The 10,278-nt window shown below is 47.3% G+C and overlaps 1 protein-coding gene across 1 annotated transcript in view; it reads left to right on the top strand.

The window, feature by feature from the left end:
- The first annotated feature begins 7,626 nt into the window (after positions 1-7,626).
- Dner (delta/notch like EGF repeat containing) overlaps positions 7,627-10,278 on the top strand; it is a 195,230-nt gene continuing 192,578 nt past the window's right edge. The window contains exon 1 of the mRNA XM_010608136.3: positions 7,627-8,053. Within this exon, the coding sequence (XP_010606438.2) occupies positions 7,661-8,053 (393 nt within the window). The 5' untranslated portion in view covers positions 7,627-7,660. The remainder of the gene's footprint in view (positions 8,054-10,278) is intronic.

Here is a 10,278-nt window from a genome sequence, read left to right as displayed (position 1 = left end):
TTTTTTGACAGCGTCTCACTATGTAGTTGAGGCTGACCTGGAACTCACTATGTAGCCCAGGCCAGTCTTCCAAGTGCTGGGGTTACAAGTGTGAGCCACCACGCCCAGCTACTTCTTTGCCATTCTTGTGTTTATCTTTTCTTGACCTCTAGGAGTTCTTTATATAATAAAGGATTTAGTCTGTTTTAATAAGTTGTATGTATCTTCCTTCATTATATTGTTGCCATTTAAATTTATTTATGGAATCATACAGATTTTATTATAAATTACTGATGGGATAAAAATACATCAGTCTTTCTCTTTATGACACTGGTCTCAACCAGGTCTCAACCATGTTTCCCCAGGGCATATTGTAATGTCTGGAGGTGTTTTCAATTGTCACAACTTGAAGGGAGGTATTTTAGTGGCATGTAGTAAGGAGAGATGAGGGATGCTGTTAAGCATCCTATGATGTCTTAGAATGATGAAGAATTATCTGGCCCATTGTTAACAGAGCTGAGGTTTAAGGCTTTGTCTTAGTTCCCATGAGAACTTCATCAATTGTTGCAAAGACAGCCAGTGACCTAAGGGCCTCCCATTAAGTCCCACCCCTTAAAGGTCCCACTCCCTCAACCCTGCCACATGAGGTCCAAGTTCAGATGTGGAACCCTGGGGAGACAAACCACATGAAAACAGTAGCAGTCATGTGCTTCATCAGGGTTTGTGATTCTCTTCCTGGGCTTCATTGGGCTGGTTTTCCTCAAACAAAGTCTCATTTTCCCAGGATATCTTTGCCCAGTGAGCATGGGCATAACCAAGGGAGAGGTGGACTCTGGTCTGCTGTTGTTCTTGGGAATGTTGGAACACAGTGCCAGTTGGCTGAGTGACTGTCAATAGAATCCTAAATCTTCAAGCTGGAAGGGAGCCTTGTATGTGCTACTCCAGGCCTCAGTTAGTGCCCCAAGGTGTGTCGGGCACAGGTGAGCAAGGTGCCCAGAGTCCCTCAGCCCCTGTGCAGGATGGGCCAACGCCAGGGCTGTGGTGGGCAGCCAGCTCAATTTTCCATCAAACTCTGGACCGCTTCTAGCTGGAAGCATTCAAGGTTGCTGCCCTAGTTTTGTTGAAAGCTGTTCATAATCTCCTCTTTCCATACCCGCAACAATCAAATCCATCCCCTCTCCAGCATTATGAGTTTTAAGCTTGTTTGACATAAAGGAGGACTGGAGCTCACTCTAGCAGACGATGGTTGTCATCTGTGCGCACAGACGTGGGGCATGTCGCCGATAGTGCGGTTGCTGAGGGCGGGGCGGAGCGGATTGGCCCTAGTCTCCCATTGACTTCAAACTCCTTGAGGGCCCGAGCTGGGTTTGGGCCATCTTCCTGAGCCTCCCATGAGGCTCCTTCCTGGAGCATCCCTGATGCCCGAAGGATGTCACTGATCGCTGATCTGTTAGAGTGCAGAACGCAGCCCACAGCTTCTCTAATCTGGCTTGGAGGCCCCTTGGGCAGTGGTTGTAAGTGCACATCCCAGCTGCTGTTCCCAAGGTCATGAAGTGGACACATTCACGCTGTGAATTGACCACCTTAGCTTGGGATTATATTTAATGACAGCATGTGGCTTTTTTATGCCTGTTGGAAGTCAGACCTTGCCTTCTTCTATTTTTTTTTTTTTTACTGGTATAAGTTGGTGATACATAGTACACACCTTGGGGAGTCTGTCTGTCTGTCTATCTATCTATCTATCTATCTATCTATCTATCTTCTCTTAATTCTTTTTATTCGCCTCCCTTCACTTTCTCTCATCCCCAGATCCTTTTCACATCTCCTCAATGTCTACTTCCCTGTTTCCTATCATCTTATCTTTTATTTTGCTCTTTAAATGATTTATGCTTTGATAAACTATGTGATATTTAGCCTTCTGTGTCTGATTTATTTCACTTAGCACTATGGTCTCAGAGTGCATCCATTTTCTTTCAAATGACTCAGTGTTATCTTTCTTTATGGCACAGTAATATTCCATTGTATATGTATGGATCCAGCTGTATTTCTTCTGAGTGTCTCCTTGAAAAAGCTAAAGTCATCATGTTACAGTGACACAAACACACACACACACACACACCCATGTGTGTAGCAACACAACTCATTCTAGCTAAATCTTGGAAGTGGCCAATATGCCTATCATTCTTCTGCCTGTATGCTGCTGAGGACCTGGGAATGGGCAGATACATGGGTAGCAGACAGTTAAGTCAGGAAAAGAGGCCCCAGCTGAAGGTTTACACCATGGCTGTCTTGGAACCGCTGACCCCAGGATAGGCAGCTGTTTTTTAGTTTTGTTTTGCTTTTTTGGTACTGGGGATCAAACATAGGTCCTTGTGCTTGTGAAGCAGGTGGCAGAACCATTAAGCTAAATCCTCGGCCCTAATTTGCTTGTTTGTTTGTTTTATTTTTTAATTTTTTAATTGGTACTGGGGATTGAATTCTAAACTTTGTGCTTGCTTTTGTGCAGGTCTATCTACTCCTCTCAATTCTGTGCCACACCCTGTAAATACCTTTGGTTGTAGCATAAATTACTCGATACAGGTAACAAGTCTAATAAGGTAAAACATGAAAAGAGCAATTGCAAGTTTTCTATGATGTAGAAATTTGGTGTAAACAGATGGACTAAAAGAGGCTACAAAGCTAGAGCATTTGATCAATGAGTCCATCAGTTACCTATAAGCAGAAAGCCATGAACTCATCAGCTGTCTTTACACTTTATGATAGCTGGAGTTACAAAGGCTTAATCATTTCCCCCCATCATTAGAAACTAGAAATTATAGCTATAAAATATCACCTGTTCAATTTTGAGTGTTCTCTAAGTTGGAGCTATTAACTGTGACATCTTGGCTCATTAGGCTTTTTTGGCAGCTTGGATATTTCCTCCTTATAGCTCGCACTTCTTGGGACTCGAGAGCAACAGTGACCTCTGAATCAGGCCTCCCCTGGGCTGAAATAGGAACACAGCCCAAAAGGAAGCTCTTCTGATGGTGCAGAAAGTAGGCCTGACAGTAGACACCCAAGGGTGCTAGGGTTTTGCTTAAAGATGGATCATTGCATTTTAGCTTAGATTTGCTGCTAGGAGTTAAAACAATTTTTCAGGTGCGACTGGTCTGGAGGGGCAGAGATTATCGTGGCAGAGAGTTGCCGTTGCCATTGTTGGTGCAATAACTGGTGTGCAAGCCAAGGAGGAAGCTTGAGGATGAAATGATTGTTTTAAAAAAGGAATCTTTGCCCCTAGAATGCATTTAACTCCTTGCTTTGTGTCCTGGTGTCTGTGCATGTATGTGTGTGCCTCTGTGTGTGTGTGTGTGTGTGTGTGTGTGTCTGCATTTTCTGTGTGTCTATACAGCCCTCTGCACACCTGTGTGTGTGTGTGTGTGTGTTTGTGTGTATGTCTCTGTCTCTGTCTCTGTGTACCTCTGTGCGTGTATGGTGTCCATCACATCATATACCACTTTGAATCTTTTTATAAATCAGTATGTTGGTGGCTCACAGCTATAATCCCAGCACTCTGGCAGGCTGAGGCAGGAGAATCTCAAGTTCAAGCCCAGCCTGGGTTACATAGAGACTTCGTGAGACCCTGTCTCAAAATAAAAACTAAAAAAGGACCGTGGAGGCAGCTCACTGTGAAGGCCTTGGGTTCCATCCTTAGTATCAGAAAAAAATCTGTACCATTGACAGTTTATGTTTCAGTGTTGCTCTCTTTTCTTGAGCAAGTGTTTCTCTCCTGGCCTCCCATCACTCACTCTTTGTCCAATCCTGTGTGCTCCTTTGCGTCTCTCTCCCTGTGAAGCCGCACAGGGTGGCACTGCTGGATCTGCCCATCTCCCTCTGGCTCTTTGTTCCCTTACTAAGTGGCGCTGCTTCCCTGGGCTCTGTCCACCAGCACCTCTGGCCCTGCCCAGTGCTGTGTCCAGCTGCACTAAGTGGCCCCAGGTGGCCGCTGAGGACAGAGTGGCTACTCCGCTGAACTGAGAGCCGGCTGACCTCCTCCTGCCTTCGTCTTTCAGAGGCTGCGTTCCCTCTGTGCTGCCCTGCCTTATATCCAGGGCCCAGGGAGACAGCCTCCTTTTATCGTAGATCTGCTACTGCTCACTCTCACAGCAGAGTTGGTCTGGTCCTCACCATTCAAGGGCTCTGGCAGCTTCTTGTATATAAACCCCTCCCCCTTCCCTCCCTCCTTTCCCCTCCCTCCCTCTTCCTGCCCCATTCATCCAGCAGCTCCAGTTTGCCCTGGGTTGGGGGATGCTCGAACAGAAAAGAAGGCATCTGACCTTGCAAGGCTTTCATTCTAGTGGAGGAAGATAGAAAATAAATATATTAGTTTTTAAAAAAATAGTATATTAGAAGATGACAGATCTTTTGGACAAAATAAAGCAGAGAAAGAGGTGTCAACAGTGGTGAGGGCTGGGGATGGCACTGTCCAGTGGGCGTGTGTGGCTGACTGCGTAAGAAGCTGGCATTGGAGTGAAGATTGGAACGTGGCTCAAGCAGTCCTGAGAAATAAGGGTGCTCCGGTTGCGGGGGTGACCCGTGTAAAGGTCCTGGGACAGGTGATGCCAGAGGGGCAGGGGAACAGTGAAGAGCTCAGTAATCTGGATCCAAGTCCCTGACAGCAGGAGTGGGGGATGAGACCCAAGAGATAGGGGGTGGTCAGGTGACAGGGCTGGCAAAGCTTTGTGCAGACTTAGTAAACTAAGTCAGTCACTCAGTTCACATCGCCAAACAGCAGCTATGTCATTTGAATCCCAAGTGTGCCCACCTTGGAGGGTTGTGGTGAGGATGACTGAAGTCTCACCGAGGCGGCCCGAAGTCAGTGCTGCCCAAGTGCCACCCTTATCATACCTGCATTCTAGAAAAGCGTTTGGCCCCTAGTTACTTTTTTGTTGCCTACAGAAGTGTACCCCTTACCTTCTGCCTTCCCCACAGGATCTTTGTTTTGTCTTACTGCACGATACTAAGTGGACGTCAGATGTGATGCTGCGCTGGGGAAAGAACTGTTGGCTGGAATTTGGATGTGGCGCCACCCTGCTTGGGCTGTGGTGGCTGTGACGGCCCTCGCTTTTCCTCCGTCCTCCCGTTTCCCAGCAGCGCCACAGACTCAGGGCTGTGTGAGGGTGAAGGAGCCACACGGTAGTGTGGTGTTCAGCGGTAGAGTGTGATAGAGAAGTGTGTGTGTTGAAATAAGAATTTATTGTGGTAAAAGACACCTTGCCACCCGTCCCCTTCAAGGTATGTCCCTTCACTTCAAGTGTGCTCTTCCCATTGTTCTTCCCACTTCTTGAAGCAGTTCTTCAAGTCCTCTTTCATGAGTTTCTGTAGTGACACTGTCCTTGCTGCTTGGGAGTCTCAAATCAGTTAAAAACACTTGTCTTTCATGGTCATTTTGACTTTGGAGAAGAGCCGGAATTTACACAGTGCCAGGAAATAAGGTAATCAGGTCACACTGTAATGTCCTTCCAGGCCGTCTTTCTGTTGGATGGCCCTCGAAGGTAGCATTTACCTTACCTTTTAGGACGGCTCGTAAAGACCCTCAGGAAGGAACACCTGCAGAACCGCTTCTGAATGTGGCAGTCATGGTGGGATAAGTGTGCGCGAAGCAGGGGGAGGTACTCTGAGGGGAGACTAATGGCCGTGTGTCTTTTACAGTAGTAAATGTTTTAAATTTAAATATTCACAGTATTTGTCAATCGCCCCGTGTAGGTAGCAGGCCTGGTGGCCTTGACCACGGTAAGTGTGGGTGCCTGTCCTTTGAGCAATTCTCTGGGGGCCAGTGGCTTAGTGCTGCTTTGGAGGAGCCCTGTGCCTCTCCAAGGCTAGGCTGTGCTCCATGCTGGGTGGTTGTGAAGGAACAGAAGCCACAGGGACCCCTGGGCACCAGAGCAGGGATGCTTATCTTAGTGACATCTCTGCTTTGGCTGCATGGTGTGGGCCTGGGCCCCCAGAATGACATTTCTGTTGATCCCATGTGATGCAAATATACTTTTTTAATGCACATATTGAAATTCATTTTTGTGACCTGGTCACCCTCAGATTTTTAAAAGTTGATCTCAGAAACATAGCTTTGATCATTCCCTTTGTTCTGGTTAATTAATTCCCTTTCTCCTTTGTCTTCGTTCTTGACACCCATCTCCTGAGGCCTTCTAAAAATAAATCAGACAAGAACTAACATCGTGACTAACCAGGCACTTCGTTCCCTCCCTCATCACATGATGCTTTCCAAATATTGATCGATCTATCTGTGTTTATTTCTTTCAGCCTTGTTTTTAAAGCCTTTCTTGTGTTCCTTGATGTGCATGGACCATGCTGCAACCAGGACAGATAAAGTCCGTGTGTCCCTGGAGCTTGAATTTTTGTGGGGCAGGGAGAAAGGGATTATTTTTGATTTTGCAGTGAGCGAAGACTTGCCTGACACTTGAGTAGAGAAGTGAATGAAAGGAAGAGAGACCCATACAGCATCTGGGAAGAAAGCATTTAGACAGAGGGTCAGCAGGTGCAAAGGGCCTGAGGTGGGAATGAATATGGTATAGTCTGAAGGCAGCAAGAGAGTGGAGAGTGGCAGGTCCAAAAGAAGAAGAAGACTTGTGGGAGAAGACGCCCTCAGAAAGTAGTAAGAGGCCAAGTAGGTCTTTGTCTTCCTTGGAAGGAGTTAGGGCTTTCTTTTAAGTCAACAGATCGTAAATATTTTAAATTTAAATTTAAACAGTATTTTAGGAGCTTCATTTGATTCCATCTTAAATCCCTTCCTGTTCCTTCAGAAGTCTGTTTGGAAGTTGTCTGAGGAGGGTAATGAGCAGGGGGAGTAGCTGTTCACCATGCCTAGCCTTCTCTCTGCTGCTGTCCCTGTGTGGGAACTCTCAACAAGGAAATGGAGGCCACCCCATTTCTTGGTTGTCTCAGTCTGTACCGAGTTCCCTTTTGCCGTCAGCTCTGAGAAGCCCAAGGTAGAGCAGCCAGGGACCTAATTTGCTTTTATCACAGAAGAAGCTGCAGTTGAATAGCGCTGTGCACACGCCAGAAGCCGAGGGGTAGGTGACACTCTGGCCTCGCTCGGCGAGGTCCTGGCACCGGCAGGCGGCTGTCACAGGACGGCAGCGAAGGACTCAGAGACAGACACCTTGCTCAGAGCGGAAGCGAACTGCTGAAGCGCCCTTCTCCATACACAGCAGGCTCACGTGCTCCACAGTCACCCTCCAGAACGGGATGCAAATTTTCATAAAATTCTGCCCGAGTCCTTGTCATGCTCTCTTCGAGCTAGCGTTTGCTACACGAATGGTTCTGGAAACCTTTCGTTCAGTGGCATCGCCTGCGGGTGAGGAGGGAGGCCGGGAGACACAGGTGAGCTTTCCACCTGCAGGGCAGATGCACCATGGCGTCGTTTGTCAGGAGAGACCTTCCAGAGGTCCCTAACGCCACTCATCACGAAGGACAGTGATACGTCAGGGCTAGTGAGCCGTGTGTTACCCATTGTTGCCTTGGAAAACTCCTCTAAACTTTGTGCTCCTGAAATCAGTGTTATTTATAAATGGGTTTGGGATTCGGTGGGGGGTGCTGCTCCTCTCAAAGGAAAGGTGCTTTCCTTTGCGGGACACCTGTCGTTTGTGGAGAGGTTGACATCGGGGTGACCTTGGCCAGCGTTTCCATGAGAGCGGCCGCTCCGAGACTTGGAGTTAATCTCCCAGCCACGGCGCCACTTTCCTCGGGAGAAATAATTGACCCATTTCTGGTCTCCTTTCAGCTTTCTGCCGATCCTTGTGCCAGCAACCCCTGTCACCATGGCAACTGCAGCAGCGGTGGCAGCGGCTACATCTGCGTCTGCAGTGAGGGCTACGAAGGTCCCAACTGTGAGCGGCCCCTCCCCGGACTCCCAGAGTCGGGATGGACCGAGTTCGTGGCCCCCAGGGAGCTTCCACCTGTCCCCGCCACCCAGGAGCCCGACGTGACTCTGCCCCGCTCCCAGGCAACTGCCACCCTGCCAACCTGGCAGCCGAAAACAGGGCAGAAGGTCATAGAAATGAAATGGGACCAAGTGGAGGTGAGAGCGTTGTATGGTGTCTGTTTTCACATGGGAAACCTGTAAGTTACCCAACAAGAAAAGCCACGTGCCTAACTTCGTTGCCGCCTGTCCTTGTGTGTATGATGCTGATATAATTCCCTGGTGAACCGACAAACCCAAACACGAATGAAATTATTTCCTAGAATGGTAGAGGCACATACATCCCTGTGAGCTCGCCTAGATATGGGGACAGACGGCACAATCGACAAGGTGTCATAGAAAGATAGGGGTGAATGTTCAAATAAGAAATGTGTTGCCACTAACTCCCCTCAGAATCCCCATCCTTGTTTCAGACGCACTTATCCTACTGTCCTTGCCCCTTTCTGAAGTGGTCCTGAAAGTCCCCTTTCCTGACCACTTTTGCAAGTTGTGTCAAGCATACCGGAATGCTGCACCTGAGTGCCGCCCAATGGGACAGCAAAGGTAAAAACAAGCATTACTGTGGCTCCTGGTCCACCTTATTCACAGGAATCTGGGATTAGGAGACCCCCGGCTCTTCCCGGAAGTTGAAATGACCATGCCAGGGAAACATTTTGAACGGATTCAGAACATTGGAGGCAGCCATGGCAGTGTGACTAAAAACACTCATGAAAGTGCACTTGCAGAACTGCTTCAGAAATGGCAAAAACTATGGGATAAGTATGTTCAAGGTGAAGGTCATCATTTTATTGCAATAAATTAAAAAACCTTAAACATGAACCCTACTTCTTCAGGCATACCTCGGAAAGGAATGTATCACCGGAGCCCACGTTGTTAACCTGCTTCCTTCCTAGAGTATGGTTTAGTCTGTCTGGTCTGCTATAACATATACCTCTTCTGGCATATTATTATAAGTTTTGTAGATTAAATGAAAAAAAATCATCTTTATGTATTATGGCTAAGGAATGTGTCTAGACGTTTCTCTTATTGTTGTAAAAGGGGTAGGCAGCATTTCTTTTTTTATTTTTTATGTTCTTGGGCACTAACCAGTTGACCCACTTCTTTTTTAGTGCCACACGGTTTATGGAGGCCACATTGGGACTGCAGGGCAATGTTTTTAGCCTACCTAAAAAGCTGTGAAACTTGTTCTGGTTTCAGACTTTTAGTCGGCGCTTTGAAGTAACGATTTTAATATCTCTTTGCTGGGTGACTCAAAATGTGAACTAGATTTGATTCCAAGTTTATCGAGGAAGCATCCTTTACAGAAAAATCTCTCCCCAACCAGGCATTAAAATCTATTTATTTAAATCCATGCTGTCTTACAGTTGGAAAGTGTAAAAATGAAATGCCTCATCTTTCTGTCATGCTCTGATTTCTCAGGCTGTTTGAGCAGCAGGTTAAAAGTGCCAGTGGAAACCGTGGGGATGTGTTTGGGCTTCCTCTTTTCATGACATAATGGTTCTCTAGAAGCATAAAGCTACTTGGAGCCTTAGAGGATGAAAACGTGTGTAAAAGTGCTCCATTGTATGAGTTAGATTTGCGTCTGTGAGCATAATGGTGGGTTTTAGCCACAGTAACTGACTACAGAGTATTGTGGAAAATAACTAGTAGGAATTGGGTCTGGGTTGAAATGGCCGAGAGTTTCTGTCTTTTCAGTTAATTTGGTGATGGCAAATTATTTATTTATTTATTTATTTTTTGCTGCACTGGGGATTGAATCCAGGGCCTTTGCACTGAGCTACATGCCCCACCTTATTTATTTATAGTGTTTTTATTTTTATTTTTATTTTGAGACAGGGTCTCTCTAGGGTGCTGGGATTACATGAAGGCTAATACTTTTAATACTTTTCATGCCCTTTCATTTTCATTCTCACGGAGGAGGCCAGTAATCATGGCATAGGAAGGAACAGGTCACCAGCCCCTCACAGACACGGCTTACGTGTCGTGTGCCATTCTGAGGAGCACAGCCCCCCGCCCCCCGAACTCCCTGTCGACATGCAAGGTGCCATTTGAAATGGCAGGTGTGGCCCACAGGGGAAGAAGAAGGGCAGCTTTCTAGCTCCCTGACCTCCCGACCCCTCAGCAGGAGCAATGTCAGGCACAGCGGTGGCTGTCTTTGCATGTGCTGGGGCTCGGCCCTGGGCACGAAGGCCCGAGCCCACTGCCCGGGAGCTGGCCTGAAAGACGGCTTCTGTCCTTTTAGTGTTCAGTCCCTGGTGGACAGCAGTCTGGCGCAGGGCAGGAGCCAAAGCTGCCTGTTAAATGAAAGGTGAGAGAGACCGCTG

This window comes from Fukomys damarensis, unplaced genomic scaffold (assembly GCF_012274545.1).
Source record: "Fukomys damarensis isolate Sample0158 unplaced genomic scaffold, DMR_v1.0_HiC HiC_scaffold_16, whole genome shotgun sequence".
Lineage (NCBI taxonomy): Eukaryota > Metazoa > Chordata > Mammalia > Rodentia > Bathyergidae > Fukomys > Fukomys damarensis.
The sequence above is the reverse complement of the archived record's forward strand: the minus strand, read 5'-3'. Positions and strand labels throughout refer to the sequence as shown.